Source organism: Thamnophis sirtalis, unplaced genomic scaffold (assembly GCF_051295495.1).
Source record: "Thamnophis sirtalis isolate CommonGarterSnake01/CBP01778 unplaced genomic scaffold, rThaSir2_p1.2 scaffold_5, whole genome shotgun sequence".
Taxonomy (NCBI): Eukaryota; Metazoa; Chordata; class Lepidosauria; order Squamata; family Natricidae; genus Thamnophis; species Thamnophis sirtalis.
The window spans coordinates 10967650-10990806 of record NW_028261385.1 but is presented as its reverse complement, the minus strand read 5'-3'; the positions used below and the strand labels follow the sequence as shown (position 1 = coordinate 10990806).

Sequence of the window (23157 nt, the reverse complement as noted above, 5' to 3'; positions counted from 1 at the left end):
TTCTTTTTGAACTCTCTTTAACCATTTCTTAGATGTTAAGCTGGTTTAACTTCAACTTTGTGATCTCTTTTTAAACTTCAGGCCCACATTTCCTATTTTCCAGTCTCAAAGACAGATTGTAAAAGGGAAGATATGTATTTTTGTGAAAGATCAACTATTCCATAAGTAAGTTCACCAAGAACTCTAGGATGGGTATCCTCCAGACCTAGGATTGATTTATTTTTAGTTTGCCTTATAATTTCACCTAAGATTACCTCCATTTGCCTAAGTTCATCTGAAAGTATTCTTTCCCCCCCCAAGTTTTTTATTTTATATTGTTTATACATATCAGTGCGTGAATGGTGTGATACCTGAGTATCATACATTTCAATACAAATAGACATAATACTATTAGTCATAGTTATTACATTTCATTTTCATTGTTTCATAATATTTACCCATATCTTTTACTACCACCCTTCCGTTCTAAACCATCTGAAAGTCTTCTTGAAAAGGGTTATATGCATGAATATCTCCTAAATCCTCAGTAATGAAAACCAATCATTATCTGCTGTTTTTCTATCTTTATTAGCACACTTTTAATGCTCCTCTGGTTGGTTTCCTATTCTGAATGTGAAGAAAATATTTTTCATCTTCGTTTTCTTTGCCAAATGCTCTTCTAAGCATTTTTGGAAGGAGGCATATTTTATTGGGTGCCTGCTGGGAAATACCCAGCTAGCCAGGGAGGAGGCAGGGAATAAGCCTTGAATCCTTGCGCAGCTGCAAACGATCCAGACCTGACACCATTAAATCTCATAGAGTCTTAACTTATATGTGTTCCTAAGTCAAGACAAGTAAAACTTTCTGCGGATATTTCTGTATAATAGGTTGAATATAATAAAGGCACTATTTAATTACTTATTTGTATCCTGCCTTTATTATTTTTACAAATAACTCAAGGCAATGAACATGTCCAACACATGTTCTTTCTCCTATTTTCTTCTTTTGCTTTTTGTGTAGGTTTTTGGGTAATCCTCAATTTAGGACCTTTCGTTAGGCTAATGTTTGAATTTACTACAATGCTGAAAAAATGGACATGTATGACTCATGCCTAAAATTATGACCACTGCAGTGCCCTGGTTAAAATTCCAGTGAATGGCGGCCTGCCTGTTCTTAAAATCACAGGGAATTCCAACCCTCCCCCATCTCATCCCATCTATGCTCTTTTGGACCTCCTACTTCCTTGCCTTGTGGGGCGACAAGCAATCCCAGAACTTCATGGGTGTGTGGCTGCTTATCATGCCCCTGGAAGGCTCAGCTGCCCTAGCAAATATTCGCCCAGCTGTAATCTCTGTGCAGCCCCAAGTGGCTCCTCATCCCAGCCCACCAAGTGCCAGCAAACATTCATGGTATGAATGGATAAAGCATGGTATTCATTGCTTTAAAAATAATTCTATTTAAGAATTATTATTATTACAGGTAGTCTCAACTTAAGATCACAATTGAGACCAACATATATGTTGCTAAGTGAGATATTTGTTAAATGAGTTTTGCCTGCCCTTTACGACTTTTCTCATCACATTTGTTAAGTGAATCAGCAATCCCGGTCCCATTTGGGGTTGTAAGACAAGGATTCCAGCTACCTGCCAATAAATTGGATTAACTTTGATTTTGGACAGGTTAAAGTGGTACTGCCTCAACTGATGGCAGCTCCTGGTTGACTTTAGAGCTCCGGAGCTAAGTTGTAATTGTGTGGGAGGTTTCAAAGAATATCAGGGCTGTAGGGCAGATTGCTAAATTGAAAGAAAAAAAAACATCCTGCAATGTAGCAGTGGGATGAAGTAAACTTACCTTAGAGTTAAGCTCGATTCAAATCACATCTTAACCTTAATTTTTAAAGAAAATATTACTTCATTCAGTATCTAATTACTGAAGTTGTTTGTCACAGTTGACAAGAGTACTAATTTAAAGTAATTTTAAAAGGATTAGGGTGTATTATTTTTTTGGTTAGATTTGTATCTCGCCTTTTGTTCAGGATCTCATGGTGGCATAAGCAAGGCCTCTCCTCCCATTCTCCCCCTCAATAACACCTGTAAGAAAGTTGGGCCGAGAAAGAGGGGTTAACTTGAGTTGATCAGGGAACTTCCTTGGCTGTGAATGAATTGTGGGTATGTTTTCAGTGCCAGTCAACACCTTAACCGCTTTCCCCACTCTGCCTCATTCTCACAGGCATCAATAACATTAAAACTGTTATGACAGAAAAAGAGCCTTTCCAAGACACCTAAGATGTTTACAATCGCTCCTGGCCTAGTCACCCCCAGACTGGACTACAGCAATACGTCCCTGAAGAGTAATCTGGGAACTTCAACTGGAACAGGGTGGTGGGCAGTTTGATGCAGTCTTAGAACAGCGCATATTACAACTTTACTCCGAGGGTTGCGTTGGCTGGCTGTTTGCTTCCAGGTCCAATTCAGGATGCTGATTTTAACCTTTTAAAGCCCTGGCATGGGGCCAGGATGAGGGACGCTTCTCACCTGTTACATCAGCATGTAATGAGTGCTAGCAGATAGTGTATGTGCTTGGTTCCATTGATGGGATCACAGAAGATATGCGGGCCTTTGGTCTGGTGTCTGCCTTATTATGAAACATCCTTCACTCTGAAATTAGGTTAGTTCCATCCCTTTTAATATTCCAAAAAGCCCTCAAGAGCAGGTTAGATTATCAGATCTAGGGCTCTCAAGGTACCAGAGACAGCCATTTTTATCTCTCTCATTGCCTAGGGTTATATCTTTGTTTTTTGTTGTATTTATTATTACACTTTCTAAACATGTTTATCTTGTGCTCTTCCCATTGTTGTTTCTGGTGGAAAGTGCAGCTGTATAAATCAGGTAGGTAGGTAGGTAGGTAGGTAGGTAGGTAGGTAGGTAGATGATAGATAGAGGGATGGATAGAGGGATGAATAGAGGGATAGATAGATACTCTGTTTATTAGCATGCAGAGTTATGTATATGCTTCGCTTTGCTTTAGTTAGAATTGCATAACTCTTCTGCAGAGTAGTATTGATACACTGGGTTTTAAACATTCTGTATGCATTGTTACGACATATATTTACAGTTTTAAAATCTTGATTTCTGTTTTTGTATGAAGAATAAGGCATTGCTCTGAAGAAAGTTATATTTTGTGCATTGAAGATAACATTTATATGGATCATGCATATTGCAGGATTCAATCTGGGTCAATCACTAGAACCAGCAGCTAAGTATTCTGAGCTTTCCCTGAGGACGAGCTCCAGCCTGAGTCTGGAAGCTTGGAAGACTAAAGCTCTGGTCCAGTGATCAGCCCAGATTGGATCCTGCATATATTATCCTGGGATATGTACATCCACCTTCGTTCGTGATTATGCATGTTACCTGATTTTTTTCTCATAGCTCTTTTTTTTCCAGCTTGTAATGAAACTGTTTTAAATGATCCCTGTGCCAGTTTATTTGAGTGTTAGCGCAGGGCCATAAGCAAAGGTTGGCTGCCTTATTCTCTTAGTCTTCTCTTGGCCTTCTTTGTTGCCCTGTCAGTATACTGTATTACCATCTCAACATCTACATTCATAATCCTAACTCATTTCTGAAAAATAAGAGACTGGACTTGCATATTCAAAATGATCCTTGATCTGGAAAGCAACAATGGACTCAGGACTTATGGTTGAGGAAATGTTGCCTGTTCTTTGTAGTTTTGACAATGATGTACAGTAGAACCTCTGGTCATGACCATAATTTGTTCTATAACTTTGGTCACAACCCGATTTGGTCGTGACTTGAACCTAATCAAAATTAATGCAGCGGCCACACTAACAAAGTTAGCTACCGGTTCTACCAAACCTGTGCGAACCATCTGGATCCCATCACTGGTTTTAAGGCAGGATGGATTTGATTTAAATCAAGTTGGATAACACAATTGTGTTAAATCGTTTGTTAAAGGCTTGATTTAAATCATAATTTTTAAAGAGCAACTGTTATCTTTGTCCCGCAGCAGTTGTTGACACTGCAAGTCCCAATATTGCAGAACATACAGCCTCATGCTACATAACTAAACTCCATTTCATGCTGAATAAACTAAATTATCAATGCATCTTAAATAGAAAACTACCTTTAGATAGATTTTTACTCCAAAAGCATTTTATTAAAATAAATTTGATAAATTTTAAATAAATTTTAAAAATTCTGATTTTTTTTTAAAAAAAAATCATCGATTTCTATCCACCACCCTGTTTTAAGGTCAGCCGTGAAATATTTCCATAGAATTTTCTTTATTATCCTATTCTCCAGTGAATTGGAATTGGAAAGTTTATTTATAGGCCGCCCTTTTCCCTGGGGGGACTCAGGGCGGCTTACAATTCATGGGGAGGGCACATTGCACAACATGGGGAGTTGTTGCCAAAAAGATCATGGTGCAATTCTAAGAAATAGAAGGAAGTGGGAAATTACCAGCCAATTCCAACCTAGTTACTTTTGACTTCTGAAGAGGAAACTTCTAAAATACGCGGGGACTGGTGAAAAAGAATATAAAAAGTCACGATGGTCTCAGCTCTTCATGATATCCAGAAGTTATTTAAAACCAAAATAATTGTGGCTGCAGCATAATGTATTTTACAGCATAAGTAGATGTCAGCCAAACCATTAATTTGACTAAACTTAGCCCTCAACTTACGACCACAATTGAGACCAGAATTCCTGTTGCTAAGCAAGGAGGTTGCTAAATGAGCTGTACAATGATTTTACATTAGGAGTACAAATACATTCTAGTTCATTTATTGTATTGAATTATTGTAGTTTTTTTAAAAAAAAATTATCACATTTATATGGCTGCCTGTCAAATGGATGTGACTCTGGGAGTGGGGCCATGTAATAAAAACAGACCAATTAAAAAACCCTTAAAACATAAATATAACTAAAACCCTGGGAGAGCGCCTTTGAGCTCTTTCCTATCATGTAGCATTTCAGGGGCTCCCCACTTGTATAGGATCCCCAAACCTGCTGACAAAACTCGGGTTTTATATGAGATTTCCAGAAAATCAGGACGCTCTTGGCCAATCTCACTTTGGGGCAGGGGGTGACAGTGTCCCATTGGATGGATTCCAGAGCAGAGAAGGCTCATCTTCTGGGTCCCATCAGATGGCACACCTTACCAGGCAGGATCCATAGCAAGTCACTCCCGGACCAGGTGAGATGGGTAGATGTAACCAGGGAGAGGGAGTCCTTTCAATAATTAATATTAGATTAATTGGGTAGATTACATCCTATCTACTATTATATAGAACTAACTGATAACCTGCTGTTGCCCAGGTATTTATTTATAGGGAGAAAAATGTCAGAATGTAATTTCTAATGTTGGATTTTCCCCCTTACCAGAGGGAGCCCCCTTGTGGAGTACTGTGAAGCCGTTACTATGGCAACTCCACTATGCTGTACAGTAGAAGCCCTTTTATGGCAGTAAGCCATTTTAAGGCACAACAGGTTGTATCTTACCAGAACACACACCCCTAGGGGTGTCTTACCCCCACAATATTTGTTTCCAGAGAGTAAGTCATCTGTGTACCAAGTTGGGTTGAAATTGCTCAAGGCATTCATATATATAAATTTTAAATATATCCGCACCCCCAGAATCATGCTTATATTACATGGAGCTTCATAAATTATATTTTGATTGTAAGTAATATAATGTATTGAAATAAAGCTTTATGCACATAAATTCAAGGCATTGTTTTAGCTGTTAATGCCACAAGTTTCCCTTGCCATTCTTTGAAATGGCATGTGAACTCATGAATAACTTCCCAACATACATAGATAGACATTTGTGCACAACAATTCATATAGATATACGTATATGGCTTTTTGGAAACAATGACTAGGCCTGATGAACGCCTGAGTTAATCCCTGCAGTTTTCTCAACATACATCAGTATTTTCAGAAACGGTTTGCCACTGCTTTCTTCCTAGGGCTGTGAGAGGGTGCATGACTCATTGTGACCCCAGTTGATTGTAGGGTCTTTTGGCTGAACTGAGCTTTGGAGAATGGAAGGGATTCCTTTGCTAAATGAAATCTGGATGCCAAACCATGAATAAGTGATACAGTTTTGCTTATCCTATGCACAGAGATTCTTGCTTGCTCTGTGTAATATTGTGAATCTTGGGAGGTTTGCATTCTTCTGAATATATAATAAAAAAGAACCAGGGTATCAGTTTACACATTTTCTATGCCTTCTCTCCATTCCTCCCTTTCAGTAATTATTACCAGCCATTGCTTCTGGTTGTGATTATTTTACTTGATGTGTGATGGAATATAGCAATGACAGGACAAATTGTTTAATATAAACATTTTTTCTGACTATGTGATTTAAATATAAATCTAAGACATCTTGACGTGATCATAATAATTAGATTGTCTATAAATACGCGGTTTGTTTATGCATATGTAGGGGTTTATGTGTACACATTTTCCCCCATTACAGTAAAAATGTGAGGTTAAATATTTTAAAATTTCAGAGTTCCCTGGAAGCCTTTCCTAGCGATGTGAAAAGGCTTCTATGCCTATGTTGCCCATGTGCAGACATTTGGGCATCCAGTAGCTCCTTCTGGCTGCTGGGATTGCAGGAGAAGAACTTTAAATATAAAATATGCCAACCTTTATAGGTTGGGTTTTGATGCTGAACTGTATGAATATATAACTTTATGGATGAATTATATTTTAAAAGTAGGTGGTAGCTGTGTTGAATTATAACCAAAATTGTGAATTTGACCAGTTTTGAGAAACTTTGGATCTGTTGGGTGTTAAGAGTAGCCAAATAATTATACTGAAAGATTGAAAAAGTAATGTTTCTAGATATTAAAGATGAGGTTCAGCAAATATTTATTGACTTTTTCTATACTAATAAAAAAATGGCACAATGTTTGTATAGATTTCATATTTTTTTTAGGATTGACAGTTTATATATGTACAGTATATCAAAATGTTTTGCTTTCAACAATTAACGTACATTTATTTTCTTGTAACATTATATGCATTGCATCTAGTACTGTAAGTGATAGGTTGAAATTCCAATATTTTAGGATAGAAAATGCACTGGTCAGTTTTAAGTAACTGTAAATAGAAGAGAAAATTCATAGCTGAGGATTGAAGTGTGCGATCCTCGGTGCTCTCTGAGCTTGGTTCTTTTCTTGCAAACATTTTATTACCTAGCTTAGTCACATCATCAGTACTAGGAAGGAATGAGATTTTCTCTCTGTGAATTGATAAAGATAGATTTCTGGTATCAAGCAAAGGAGGCATCTCACACCTAACACTAGCCTCCTATGTGAGCTTTTAAGTTTTAGCGCCACACTTTAGCTTGTCTTAGCCTTCTCAGCCTGAATAAATCCTAAAGAGGTAGATGAGCTCTCTGAATTTTTTCGCCAATATAATTAATGCTATAAGGTTCTAGGAGCTGAAATGTGCACAACTACAGGGAGCAAATTTGCAGGAGCCTGGTCCAATGAGAGTCCTAGGTTTTTATGCACCCTCATCTTTGAGATGACGTCTAGTTTAATGAAAAGAAGGACTAAGGGAGACATGATAACAATGTTCCAATATCTCAGAGGATGCCACAAAGAAGAGGGAGTCAAGCTATTCCAGGGGTGGGTTCTTACCAGTTCTAATCTCTTCTATAGAAGAGGTTCCACAAATCTACAGTGCCACTTAGAACCACTTCCAGCTCCCTCCCCCCACCCATCCACACATCATCAAGATGAAGAACGAGAGGAGGAATTCTGGGAGTTGAAGTCCACAAGTCTTAAAGCTGTCAAGTTTGAACACCCCTGGGTTTTTTTTTCTAAAGGGTTAGGGGTGCAAGGGTCTTGTAACTTGAAAGCTTTAAGACTTGCGTGCTTCAAATGCCACAGTTTCTGAGCCAACGTTTTAGTTGCTAAGTAAGAGCATTGTTGAGTGAATCATCACATTTTACAATTTGGCCACGCCCACCCAGTCACACGACTGCCAAGCTACTCCCACAGATCACATGGCTGGCAAGCCACTCCCACTCGGTCACATGGCCGGCAAGCCACTCCCACAAAGCAGGCCACACCTACAGAAGAGGTTCTTAAAAATTTTGAAACCCACCACTGAGCTATTCTCCAAAGCACCTGAGTGTAGAACAAGAAGCAATGGGTGGAAACTCATCAAGGAGAGAAGCAACTTAGAAGTAAGGAGAAATTTCCTGACAGTGAGAACAATTAATCAGTGGAACAACTTCCCTCCAGAAGTTGTGAATGCTCCAACACTGGAAGTTTTTAAGAAGAGATTGGATAACCATTTTTCTGAAGTGGTGTCCCTTCCAACTCTGTTATTTTGTATCTGTGTCTTTGGAAGCCAATTGAGTGTCTTTGGTCCATTGTGGCAACGCTGAAGCCTCCAAGATGGCCTCAATCAGGCTAGCTTCAGAGTTGACAGATGCTTTCAATCTGACCTATTTAATTACATGGAAACAAAATAGATCTCATATTTATAAATAAGCGCATTTCCAATAAGTATTAGCGGAAGAAGTCTTCACTTTGTTGAGATACAATGGAAGAATTGAGGAATTCTTTTATTTAAATTTTCTAACAGCTTTCTCTTCCCCCCCCCCCCCCAATAGGTCGTGAAAGGCAGCTGAATTGTGTTAGGTGTACTCTACCTGGGCCATGTCATCTATATTGCCCTTCACCCCGCCGGTTGTGAAGAGACTGTTAGGGTGGAAGAAATCTGCTGGTGGTTCAGGAGGTGCTGGTGGAGGTGAGCAGAATGGACAGGAAGAAAAGTGGTGCGAAAAAGCAGTGAAAAGTTTGGTCAAGAAGCTGAAGAAGACGGGACAACTGGATGAGCTTGAAAAAGCAATCACTACCCAGAACTGCAATACAAAATGTGTTACAATACCAAGGTAAGAATTTTCTAAAGCAAAAATGGACTGTGATAGTTTAATAAGTATACAGCAAGGGTGCAATCTTGTTTCCCGTTTGTTTATCAATATTTTGGTTACGGCAGTACTTATTTACCAGGCTCTTCAGTCAGTTAACCACATTTAAATGTCATCCTCCCATTTGGAACATTAACTTCAGTTTTTTAAGCCAAAATTTGCTGCAATAATTTGTCTAAGTTGTCAATATTGGTTCCGTGATGTCTACTTTTCTTCTTGAGTATCAAGAATTACAACTAGGGAAGCTGTATATGTGATGAATTGGGAAGTATTCCCAGAAGAGAATATGGATTCATTTATTAACAAAAAAAATGAGTTTTTCTTTTGGAACATTATGCACTCAGACCTGATTCCTTCATGTATCCCGGCTTTCTTTAAAAAAAAAAACACTATATATATATAGTGATGAAATACCCAAATGAAAACCAAAAGATTTAATATGAATAAATATTTATAAAGCATAAATGATAGCCTTAGAGAGTGGTGCCATGGCCTCGAGATGGAGCTCTCGCCTCACAGTCAGAAGGCTGTTAGTTCGATCTTTGGTAGAGGCATGTATTTTTGTCTCTCGGCACCATGAGAATATATCTGCTGAACAAAACTGCATTGGCGACAGGAAGAGCATCTGGCCAGTAAACAGCTCCATTCATTTGCCCAGACTCCACCAGCACCAGAGTTCAAAGGCCTCAATTCTTTGGCGCTCAGTCTTCCTTACGGTCTAACCTTCACAGCCATACATTGCAACTGGGAAAACCATAGCCTTGACTATATGCACTTTTGTTGGCAGGGTGATGTCTCTGCTTTGCATGGCATTGGGCCTAACTATCTAAGGGAATACTTGCCTTCGGTTCTTTGTGCACACCCACTGTGTTCCACCAGGCTAGGTGCATTCCAGGTCGCCTCTTTCAAATGTTGTCTTCTTACAGGACTGAGAAAGGAAGCCTTCTCTATCACAGCCTCACCCTTCTCCTCCTCCATCCCAGCCCCCAGACACGAGGACCGTGTCCTCTTCTAGGGTTCAAGCAAGCTCTTTAAACTGGCTTTGGTCCCTGGCCTGGGCCTGGGGTTAATGTATTGTTAAAGCCTTGCATTTTGGGGGTACTAGGTTTTACTTTTGTTTGTTCGTTTGATTTGTGTCATTTTGAAATTGTTTTTGCCTGGGTTTTAGGTTTTATTTGTATGGATTTTATTGACATGCTCCTCAGAGAGTCAGTTGGGACTGGATAGCTATGGTAAATTGAAGCAAATGCATACACCTGCGTGTGTATGTGTTCATTTTAATTTATTGCAGCCACCTAGGTGCAATTGACTCTGAGGAGCATGCCTTGTAAGCCATAATGGAAAGAGGCCTGCTAAAATTACTCTATGCTTGAGTGTTACAACAGTAACCTCATTGAAAACTTTGCCTGACAAGAGCTATTGATTCTGTTTTATATTTTGCTATTTTAAAGTGATCATGGCAATAGCCTTCCTGGCAAAAAGTATGCTATATATCCTCCTCCAGGGCAGGAGTTTCCAACTACCAAAGCGCATGGCCTGTTTGAAAAAGGAGTGCAGGAGAGTTGGCTGAGCGTGTGTGGGCTCAGAGCTCCTCTCGCAAGAGCGGGTGTGTGTGTATGCTTGCGCTCACGTGAGAAGCTCCATTCACGAATTGAGCTTTTCAGATGAGTGCCCTCCACTTGCACAACGAGAGCTTCGCACGTGTGAGTGGAGCTTTGCGTGTAAGTGCAAGCACCCTCCTCTCGTACATGAAACTGCATTTGCGTGAGCAGTGGGTGCGTGAGCCCGCCACTCGCATAAATGGAGTTGTGCAGGCGCCCATGCGCCTGCCACTCGCACCCCCTACGCTGGGTCAGGCCACCAACCTAGAAAGATTGGGGATCACTGCTCTAGGGTCCTTCATTCACAAATGCACTAATTTTGGCAGTAAATGACGCCTTGCTTGCAGGTGCTCACTACCTTTTTCAGTTGGAAGCAGGGTGGATTTGATTTAAATCTCACTGGCTCAGGGTTGACTCAGCCTTCCATCCTTCTGAGGTGGGTGAAATGAGGACCGAGACTGTGGGGGCGATATGCTGACTCTGTAAACCGCTTAGAGAGGGCTGAAAGCCCTATGAAGCGGTATATAAGTCTTAATGCTATTGCTATTAAATCAAGTTGGATAACACGATTGTGTTAAATCGTGATTTAAATCACTAGTAAAAAGGCTTGAGTTAAATCAACTCGATTTAAATCATATTTTTAAAGAGCAACTGTCATCTCTGTTCCGCAGCAGCTCCTCCTCCTCTGACCTCCTGTTGACTCACTGACAGTCCCAATATTGCAGAATATACAGCCCCATCCTACATAACTAAGTTACATTTCATTCTGAATAAACTACCTTGATAGTTTTTTTTTACTCCAAAAGCATTTTATTAAAATAAATGGATAAAAATTTAAAAAGTCCTATTTAAATAGAAACAATCCTTTTTTTAATTTTTTATTTTTTTAAAAAAAAATCATCAATTTTTATCCAACCAGGTTCGAAGAGGGTCATACTGTTGATAACTGTATACTGCTAGAAATTTTAGGAAGGCATGGGCCTTCTTTAATCAAAGGTTCTATTAAGAACCAAATCTACCAGGTTCATGGAGCTCATTCAGTTTGTAATCAGCCCTAATCATAGCCCAAGTGATAAAGCATCACCTGCTGATCTCGCCTACACTGACAAATAGAAATTGCTTGCCCACAAAATCTCCTGCTGGAGGCAAAAATAGTAACCATGCAAAGAGATTTTTAAAGTACAGGTGACAGCACTGGAATGGGGGGAAAAATTCAGCCTCTTTGTCATAAATTCCTTGTGTGGTGAGATCACCTCAATTAAGGCTTCCACCAGCATGCCTGCCTCCATCACAAGTATAATATCACCCACCATCACTAAACCCAGAGATCCAGCATTTCTCCCCTTCCTGCTTCTGAAGGGGGCCACTGCAATGAGCATAACCCTGTTGCTGCATCACCCAACTATTACTGGTTATGCATGGAAGTCACTATAATACCCACTCTTAATTTAGATCTGATTATTCACCTAGCTTATCACCCCAGGTTTCCCCTTCGATCATTGGATTCAGCATCCTTCACATTGTAGGGATTCTGACAAAAGATATTTATGATCAGTATTGTAAGTCAGATTCAGCAACAAAATGCTATACATTCTTATGCATATGGATACTTTCTTCAGATTCTTTTTGGATTGGAGAGGACCCCTAGAAACTTAAAACGAAGTACCTCATAGTATTCATAGTTTTATTTCAGGTTAAAAGAAGTACAGGTACATCCATGCTTGAAGTGACTACTCATCCTACCTCCTGTCATAACTTGCCTATGATACCAGTTTTGCTTTACACCTTCTCAGGATCTTTGTATCAATTCAGAACATTGGGGTGTTGCTAAACTTGATTGAGGCCACAGTTTCCCCATTATTGATTTATTCTGCTTTTTATTCAGGACCTTGAGACCCCTAACCCTCCTATACTTTCCCCCACAATAATTGTTCTGACCCAGCCTTAGCAGAAACAAGAAACAGACTCCTTGTCACAAAAATCCCCTCTTTATTTACCTCTTGTGAATTAACTGCATTCACCCACTGAAATGTTCAAGCAATAGTCCTTCAAGGAGTTCAATGCAGTAACAGACCTTAGCAGTTCCTTGCGATAATTGCCACAAACACGACCACCGCTCCCCTTTCCTTCTATTTATTCTCCAGCCAGGGAGAGGCTATTCAACGTCCACATGTCCCTTGCTTCTCGAGTTGACGTCCTCAGTTGTTCTTCTCTCCTAACAGCTCTATGCATAAGCACATCTGGAACAGGCCCCAGCTGTTCTTCCACCCCACTTATTTCAGCCTCCAAAGGCAGCTGCCTCTCTGGTGGCTGGGAAATGTCGGACGACCTGGCTCTTATCTCTGCGTCTGATGCAGAGCATCCATCAGCGTCTTCCCCAGACTCCAGAACTGGCCCAAATTCCTCCCCAACCTCCTCATCATCTGAGTCTGCCACCAGCTCTGCTGGCAGCTGGTGGGCCATAATAATAATATTCATTCATTCATTCATTCATCTGTCCAACTCAGCCAAGTGACTCTGGGCAGCTTACAATTCTAAAACTAAAATGGTTAAAACAATTAAAAACAACAAACTAATAAACAGTTCAGTAAGAGAAGAGTTACTAGTTCAAAGTCATTCAGTGACCTTTCATCTTAGGGCAAACTACAATCTAATATCAAGTATTCAGCAATGGTAGTCGATTCTCCCAACTATAAGAGAGAATTCCCTTCCCACATTATTTCTGGCCAGCAGTATAAACCTGGGGAACAGATCCTGTATGATAAAAGTATCTGAGGATGTTGGAATCATCAAGGATGCCAAGGGTCATTATCAGTTGTCTAGAGGCGTGTTGATGGTAAGGAGGGAGTGCCACACATTTGAACAAGTACTATAAAACAGGATAGAACATATTGTCTCTGACGCTTCAGTTGCATTCAGTCAAATCAACACGTAGCCAAGTGTGAAATAATGTTCCCTTCTGTGCCTAATTGGACAATTCTGAAAATATACCACCGCACACCAGTTACCTCCACTGGTAGGCAGCCTCACAGGATCCAATCAACACGTTAGTAGGTGTGGTAAGTGTAGAAGCTAAAGTAAATCAAGAATATTTCATAGGAATGTAACACATACACTGTTCAGATACCAGGAGAGATCAATCACAATCTCTTTGTCTCCTCTGAAAGTACTTTTTGAAGGGTCATCTGTATATTAATACAATCATTCCACTGATGCTTACTCCATTAAGTGCTTTCAGTCATAGGAGAAGTGAGGAATAAATGGGAGCTGAGTGATTAGGCATGCACAATAGGATAACTTGCAGCTAAAAATCTCTGGTCCAGACAATTCTGAAAAGGCTTCTGTGCATGAACAAGACAATATTTTGTTGTATTTTTGTCTTGCCCTTTTTTATACAGTGGTACCTCAGTATTCATTGTTAATTGGTTCCAGGAAGCACGATGAATACCAAAAATGATGGGTAACAAACACATTTCTCCCATAAGGAATAAAGCAGTGAGTCACAAGGCAGCCGACACCAACAAGTTCTAGCTTGTGCATTGAATACCGAACAAATGATGAGTACCGGGACACAATGTTTGCATCAAAATGCATTGAGTACCAAATTCGATGAGTTTCAAAGCAGTTGAGAACCCAGGTGCATGTGTAATTCAAGGAGATGAACATATCTAATACTTTGGCCTCCTAATTTCCCTACAACAACAGTCCTGTAAAGTTGGGTTGGCTGAGAGAGAGCGACTGGCCTAAAGTCATCCAACTGGCTTTCATGCCTAATGGAAGTGGATAATCAGAGATGGGGGAGAGTATTGTAGGACCTGACCACGCTGAGCCTGAGGGTGGGGTCAAATGCATCATCAGTTTGGAATCTCTATGCCCATGTAAGAGACCTAAGTCCAGCCCCCAAGTCCTTTGACTTTTATTTAGCACCAGTTCACCTTGACGTTTAGTGGTTCAGGTTCTTGTGTATAGGTAGCATGAAATAAAGTAATATTTCTGAACACTATTCTGGTTCCTGACTTCTTGCACCTGACATGTAAGCAGGCAGGTGTCAACCTGGAAGCTGTTTTGGAGCATCTTCAGGGCTGCCACAGACCTCAGAGTTCCGATTGTATTGGGTCTGTTACTTGGAACCCTGACAGCCGGTGAATTGGTTAGGTAGGTTGTGCTTGAAACCAAGGGATGCTAAGGTTTTTGAATTTCCCCCCTGCTTATTACCCCTACCTCAAATGTTGCTACTCCAAAACATGCATGTCCACTCCAAATGTGGACCACTCAGAGCCAGTTCTGTCCGCATAACAGTTTGTGCATGGGATCACTACGAATGACATCTTGAAAAATTAAAATATCAATATACAATTGAAAGTAAGAACGGGGATGGCTTTGTCCTATTCTGCAGAGCGTGCATATGGAATTGAAACACTTGAATTAAAAATAACACTCCCACAAGACATCCAGTAAACTTGTTAGTCGACTGTTTGGTGCACTATATCAAGAAATGGCATAATTGGATGGCACTTATGAAAATAACCATGAAAAAAAGTAGATTGAGGTGTCATAGCCAACATTCTTAACATAGAGTTAAAAGTGCAACATTAAAGTCTCTGTAGCCTTGAACAAAATGCGGAGAAATAACTAATAAGAGATTGAATGCTGATGAACTTTGGAAGAAAAGTCTCTTGCACACACTTGCACCCTTTGTCTGCAAAGTTTTTGCATTTATTGGAATTGAAATATTTGATGGTTGGCAAGGCAGGCACATCTTTTACTTCATCATCAGCTTTTTAGGAAAGCAATTATTTTAATCTTCTGATTGATTAAGTGCTCAGTAACTGTGACCTTTACATTTCAGATTGTTACTTAAATGTTGAATCCAATTTAAATACCTGATCTGTTGGAAATACAATAATTTCTAACAGATCAGGTTGGATACAATAATTCTTTACATATGATTTGAATTATTCCAGAGGAGAATGAATTTTATTGACTGAATGCCAAAGTAAATATTTGGTGTGCTATTATATGAGATAGTCATGTCACTATTAATAACTAATCTTAGTGACTGATTTTTTAAAAAAAAGCTGATTATTGTGTAAGGAAATGAAAGTGGACACGATGAAGAGAGTTCCTTTGGATATCATCCAGGAAAATAATTTACAGCAATTTTGAAGTCACAAAGCTAGATTGGCAGAAGCTGGGACAATAGCAATAGCAATAACAGCAATAGCAATAGCAATAGCAGTAGACTTATATACCGCTTCATAGGCCTTTCAGGCCTCTCTAAGCGGTTTACAGAGAGTCAGCATATTGCCCCCAACAATCTGGGTCCTCATTTTACCCACCTCGGAAGGATGGAAGGCTGAGTCAACCCTGAGCCGGTGAGATTTGAACCGCTGACCTGCTGATGTAGCAGTAGCCTGCAGTGCTGCATTTAACCACTGCGCCACCTTGGCTCTTGACAAGTCATGGGAGTTCATTCTGTCAAGATTTCCTGTGATTTCAGTATATTATTGCTGTTCCTTTAAAATGGCAATAAAATGACAAATCAGGTATGCAAGATCTTTTCAAAGAATTCACTGCCACTTTGAAAACATCTTTCATGCCTCATTTGTTGCATATGTACCTAATATTTTGCTGTTCCCTTTTATTAACAGTGTTATAAACAGAACTCTGGAAAAGAGTAAGCAACAGTAAGCAAAATAACCTAAAGATAGAAGAAAAGGGAAAGGAATCTAATGTTATTCACCCTTCTGGTTTTCACCACGTTCACACACTTCTTCACACATTGCACTCTTTTTTTTAAACTTCTCAACTCTCCTTTTGAAGTTCTCATCAATTCCATCCTCTTGGCCCATTTACTCTTTCATCATATATTCGCTTTGCATTTTATACTGCACAAGAGGGCTGTGAAAATATCTACAGACCCCTCACATCCTGGACATAAATTGTTTCAGCTTCTACCCTCAAAATGGCGCTATGGGGCACTGCACACCTGAACAACTAGACACAAGGGCAGTTTTTCCCCCGAATGCCATCACTCTGCTTAACAACTAATTCCTACAACACTGTTAGTAATTTACTAAGACTGTATTACTGTTATTCTTCTCTTCCTTCCTAGTATCTATCTCTTCCCACTTATGTCTATAAGCATGTTGCTCATATCTTTACAATTTATATTGTTTTTATTTGTTTCCTAGTAAGATTTGATAGTTTATTTGTAACCTTGACTATCACTAAGTGGTTATATCTTTTTATTCTGGATAAATGTATTTTATTCTCCTTATGAACACAGAGAGCATATGCACCAAAGGCAAATTCCTTGTGTGTCCAATCATACTTGGCCAATAAAGAATTCTATTTTATACGATCTAGCCATCTCATTCCATTCACTTACTCACATATTCAGTCTGCAGCATTAATTATTCATTCTTAATCCCATCCCTTGTTTTACCAGACATGCTGCCTAAGTATCCCCATTTTCACTGACTTCGATTTTCTTTTTATGTTCCCTTTGACCTACTCTGATATGTTCACTTATTTTTCTAACTGGTCTTAGATGGAAATTAAAATTGGAGAATATTCACTTATTAAACTGTTCCCTGTAATGTCAAGCATGGAAAACTGTAGTTTACCTAAACCCTAGGATAAGCAAAACAACAACAACAACAACAAACAGCTTACACCCCAGAATTTGAATGTTTTCATATTCAAAACATGTTTATTCTTAAATTTTATTTTAAAATTCTATTTTCCCAAGTTCTGAACCCACAGGGAACTCATGGTTTAAAACAGTAAAGGTTGTTTTCATTTTTTTATAATTTGGGGCTGAATAAAAGGGCTTGAAAAAAACCTGCAAAGTTAAAACTCTCAAGGGCATTCACAGCATGATTGTAATGCTTTCCCAAACTCTTCGAGAACTATTTTCTCTGTAGAGAACTTAGTGTCCAGGTCGGACGGTTTTTAGATACTAGTGCTGTGTTTCTTTTCTTCAGCCACGGATTTGTTTAGAAGTACAATTTATGGTAGAAATGGCAGAGATAATAAGAATACCTGATTATCAGGACTGCATAACAGAGAGAGATTAAATAGGAATTTTCCAGTGCTATTCAACTGGAGGAAAAGATAACCAAGAGAAAGGAGAATGGTCAAGGAAGCTATGTGTTGTGAGGAGTTGTGTATTCAATGGTGAGTCAAAAGATCATCTCCGGAGTAGCTGCTGCTGGAGTAGCTGCTGCTTGCAAGAACTGGGTCCTGAGAGCTGATTTCCTGTTTGAGTGATTAAATGACTGTTTCTTATGAGTAAGCCAAGACTTTAGGGGTATATAAGAAAGTCAGGTTGTTGATAGTTATTAAGCCGATATCAGTCCTGCGAGGCAGAGCAGACCAAGAAATCTTCATAGAAGACTAAAGACTACTTTTATTTGGATTAGCTTCAATTGTTAAGTCTGATTCCCCTTCTTTTCTTTTATAACCATCTGAATTAGGGAGGTATTTACTTGAGATTGAGGGATGCAGTGGCTCAGTGGCTAAGATGCTGAGCTTGTCGATCAGAAAGGTTGGCAGTTCGGTGGTTTGAATCCCTAGCACCGCATAACAGAATGAACTCCCATTACTTGCCCCAGCTTCTGCCAACCTAGCAGTTCAAAAGCATGTAAAAATGCAAGTAGAAAAATAGGAACCACCTTTGGTGGGAAGGTAACAGCATTCCATGCACCTTCTGCATTTAGTCATGCCGGCCACATGACCACGGAGACAATTCAGATAGCGCTGGCTCTTTGGCTTTGAAACAGAGATGAGCACTGGCCCCTAGAATCGGGAACAACTAGCACATATGTGCGAGGGAAACCTTTACTTCTTGAGATGTTTGCACACACTTTTTACCTGTCCCAGATTTAAATCCGTGTCCTCTTCTTTTGTGTCTTTGGTGATGCCTGTGCCCTCTGTTCCTCAAGGGCATCCTTTTCATATGCTACATCTAATGATCGTTTGCCTTTGAATGGAATTTCCTAAAAATAAAAATACAAAAAAGCACAAAGGGGAAAAGAAAAAGCAGTTAGTAGAAGAAACCTTCACAAAGAGACGTTAATGAAGATCTGAGAACAGTATTCAAATTAAAAGGAAGTGAATGCGTGCATGAATTGCTCAAGGAAGATGTTAAAGGACAACTTTTATGTCTTAGCTTCCCCAGCTGAGACATGGCTGAGCAGGAGACAGGCAGCAAGTCAAGATGAAGGGACGTGACTTGGGAAGACAGTGATTCTTTTAATATCCAGATCCAACATCCTCCCCAAATTCTTTATCACAAGAATTGTAGAATTCTAAGTTGAAAAATCTCCGGAACATCCAGTGTCGCTATTCTCTCTCTCTCTACTTCTATTCTTGATCACACCTTCAGAAGAAACTTGAGTTTGTTGACTGTTTGCTGAGCCAATCTGGCTGTGAAAGACTTCCTTCCCTCTTTCATACATATGATCCCATTAACTCCAAGCAAGTACTCTTGAATTTCCTTTCCCACCGCTTCTCTCTCCAGGTCTCTTTCCTGTTCTCTTCCTGAGAAGACCTCTGTACATTTTTATAGTTGTCTCTTGTACAAGCAAAATGAGGCATGCAAGACAATCTTCAGAGATGGGCCTGTGAAGGGGAGCAGAATCCTTCAGGCTTGAATGTACTGTGACTGCTTTAATCCAGTCAGACTAATCAATCTCAAGAATAGCTTGCAGTGCTGTTTTACTTAGAGCTTGGTGGAGATGGAGCTGCTAAAGTGGATAGGTTGGCTCCCAAACGAACCTAGCCTTTCCCCCAGTCCTGGACCATCTAATTCATAGCTGTCAAACTCCCGGCGGTGGTGAAATTCAATTTTTTTACTACCGGTTCTGTAGGTGTGGCAGGGGAAGGATATTGCAAAATCCCCATTCCCTCCCCACTCCTGGGGCCAGCCAGAGATGGTATTTGCCGGTTCTCCAAACTACTCAAAATTTCTGCTACCGGTTCTCCAGAACCTGTCAGAACCTGCTGAATTTCACCCTTGACTGGATGCGTCACAGGCTGGCCACGCCCAGTTTAGCAGAGGGAGAAAAAGTCCTGATATGTCACGTGATGCTGCTGTGACGACATGAGTTTGACACCCCTGATCTACAGGGCGGGGCATAACCTTTTCCTAGGGGGTCACAGCAACACTTGTAATAACAACACAAATAATTCATACACCATTCGAAAGCCCATCAAAAACTGAGTTTATTGACACGATTTAATAGTCAGTATGACCACCATTAGCCCTTCGAACAGCATTCAAACGAGGTGGATAAGAACACAACAAATCTTCAAACAGTTCCGTTCGATTTTCCAGATTTTCCAGAGGGCGGGGCATAACCTTTTCCTAGGGGGTCACAGCAAGATCGACAGCAGTTTACAACTTCCGCGACACCTCATTTTAAAGCCCATAAAAAACTGAATTGAATGAGCTATTAAATGTTAAATTTGTTTCGGTTGAAACTTTGAGAATGAATTTGGAAACTGTGTTGAAAAATCTGGAAAATCGAACGGAACTGTTTGAAGATTTGTTGTGTTCTTATCCACCTTGTTTGAATGCTGTTCGAAGGGCTAATGGTGGTCATACTGACTATTAAATCGTGTCAATAAACTCAGTTTTTGATGGGCTTTCGAATGGTGTATGAATTATTTGTGTTGTTATTACAAGTGTTGCTGTGACCCCCTAGGAAAAGGTTATGCCCCGCCCTGTAGTATAATCAGAATAAAGCTGGAAGGGACTTTGAAGGTTTTCTAGTGCAACGCAGAGGTGGGTTCCTACCGGTTCAGCTGAGCAGGTAGTAACTCGGCTGTCCATGCCCCCAAACTGGTTCTACCGGCGGCGCCATTTTGTTTTTTGTTACCTACTGCGCATGCACGAGTAGCACACATCAAACGCTCGAAGCACGTCCCTGAGCGAACTGGCAGTAGAAGAAGCCGGAACCCACTCCTGGTGCATCCCCCTACTCAAGCAGGAGACCCTATAGTACCATTTCAAACAAGTGATGGTCCAGTGTCTTCTTAAAAGCCTCCAGTGATGGAGTACGCACAACTTCTGAAGGCAAGCTCTTCCACTGGTTAATTGTCCTCACTGTTAGGAAGTTTCTCCTTAATTTCAGGTTGCTTCTCTCCTTGATTAGTTTCCATCCAGTTATTCCCAAGTGTTTTTCAGGCATAACTGGGTGTGCCATCTTTTCTTCAGACAAAAACCTCAGGTTCGTTGTTTATTTTCTTGCTGCTTGCTGTTTTAATATAAGTGAAGGAGGGCTAAGAGGTATTGAAAACTCTGCTGTTGAGAAAACTACTGCTTGGATGGAATCTCGCCTAGATACTGAATCCAAGGTTCCTATTGGAAGGGGGTGGAGGTTACTGGAGATATAATGGAACCAAACTGCATGCATTTTGATCAGAGGCATCCGTGTAGTTGCTGAACACGGCTCCACCACTCTTCTCATGCCATCTTCCATAACCAACCCTACTGACAGATTGTGGAATCTTGCAGGGGGCAGGGGGGAAGGGCCCCAGTTACCTCTGCTTGCTGTGCTGACTGCTTACTTTAATGAGGAGTAAATGAAGAAAGCCTGTTTTGTGAATGCTGCAGCTGTTTTTCATCGTTTTTGAGTTTCCACTACACTGCCAGAGTAAACACAGGGCAGTGTTCTTTTTTGTTTCTAGCTCTTTCGCTTTCAGAAAGTGTGGTTCCCTTACCCCTTCCTTTTATTTTCTTCTACCTGATCCCAAGGCCTTAAAATGGGGTTTAGGAGAAGCCCTTTTCTGTAGAAGCTACCAGTTCGACGTGCAAATTTTTTTGGTCCGTGCGCATTTGCACCTAAAAAGGTCAGTGCATGCGCACAACATTAGAAAAGTGGGGAAAATTACATTTTTAAAAAGAAGATTGTTCTGCGCATGTGCAGAACAGAAAATCAAGATGGTGGCTGCGAGGATAGAACCGGTTCGGGTGCGTATCTGGCCAAGTTACTACCTACTCGGCTGAACTGGTCCGAACCGGTAGGAACCCACCTCTGGTATGTATGTATGCAGTATGTATGTAATGTATGTAATGTATGTATGTATGTATGTATGTATGTATCTATCTATCCATATATCCATCCATCTCTATCTATCTATCATCTATCTATCTATCTATCTATCTATCTATCTATCTATCTATCTATCTATCTATCTATCTATCTATCTATCTATCTATCTGTGTTTTTCAACCTTTTTTGTGCAAAGGTACACTTTTTTCATGAAAAAAATCACGAGGCACACCACCATTAGAAAATGTTTAAATTTAACTCTGTGCCTATATTGACTATATATAAAGTGTTTTTCCCACGGCACACCTTACACTATGTCACGGCACACTAGTTGAAAAACACTGATCTATCTATCTATTTATCTATCTATCTATCTATCTATCTATCTATCTATCTATCTATCTATCTATCTATCTATCTATCTATCTATCTATCTATATTATCTATCTATATCTATCTATCTATATCTAACTATCTCTATATCTATCTATCTATCTATCTATCTATCTATCTATCTATCTATCTATCTATCTATCTATCTATCTATCTATCTATCTATCTGCATGTATGTATGTATGTATGTATGTATGTATGTATGTGTATATATGACTGGTGGAACCTGCCCATTACAGTTGCATGTCATAATGCTCATTAAACGACCATTTTTTAAACTACCGTTTATGTATTGGCCGTTAAGTAAATCCATGGGCATCGTTTTGCTGAAAACTGGCAATGCTGGGTTTCGCCCAAACTGTCCTCAAACATGGTCGCCAACAGCTACAGATGTGCTCATGTTCTGAGCACCTGAAATTCAGTCCCATGATTGTGGAGAGGGCCCTCCCTCCCCATTGGAACTTTGAATCCAGGTTCCCTTTTATTAAAAGCCAGATATTAAATTGTTTTTTGTCAGATTTTAGTAATAATTTATGTCTGGAACTCTGCACTCTGATATGGGCCAAGGGCTAATCAGTAAAGTAAAGTGTAAATATGAGAGTGCAACTCACTTAGGAACCACCTTGTTTAGTATCTCTGGTCCCAACTGTTGTAAGTCGAGGACTACTCGTAAAAGCAATTTGACTGTGGAATCACTTGTAGTTAGTAGGTTCCTTCTCAGGTAGAGGCTGCAGATCCATATGTCAAGGAACTTTCTCTCCTATACTAAAGAGAAGTTGAACTAGGAGACTCCTCAACTCTGATTTTAAATTCTGCCACAGAAACCTAAGTTGCATGTTACGAAGCAGAGTTTGGATTTGGATTGAAGCAGTGGAGAAATTATGATTTAACCTTAATGATTGTTAGAAATAAACAGTACAAATTACAAAATATGATGGCCATCCATTGTTTCCATGGCCAAAGACAGTATTCATTTCACTAAGCTTTTTTTAAAAAAAACATTCTCCATTGCATTACCAATAAATGAGTGGTTGTTTAAAGGCAGTTATATCAAGATCTGAGGAGCAATGGGATTTAAAAATACTCTCCATTTAAGCAAATTGCCTTGATAATTGGGTTGCCCGTAGTGTGATTAGTACATTTCA

At 39.8% G+C, this 23157-nt stretch overlaps 1 protein-coding gene across 4 annotated transcripts in view; it reads left to right on the top strand.

Moving 5' to 3' along the window:
- SMAD2 (SMAD family member 2) overlaps positions 1-23157 on the top strand; it is a 50963-nt gene that overhangs the window by 5204 nt on the left and 22602 nt on the right. For all 4 annotated transcript variants that reach the window (XM_087715311.1, XM_087715308.1, XM_087715309.1 and 1 more), the window contains one exon: positions 8638-8919. In XM_087715311.1, the coding sequence (XP_087571437.1) occupies positions 8684-8919 (236 nt within the window). In that variant the 5' untranslated portion in view covers positions 8638-8683. The remainder of the gene's footprint in view (positions 1-8637; positions 8920-23157) is intronic.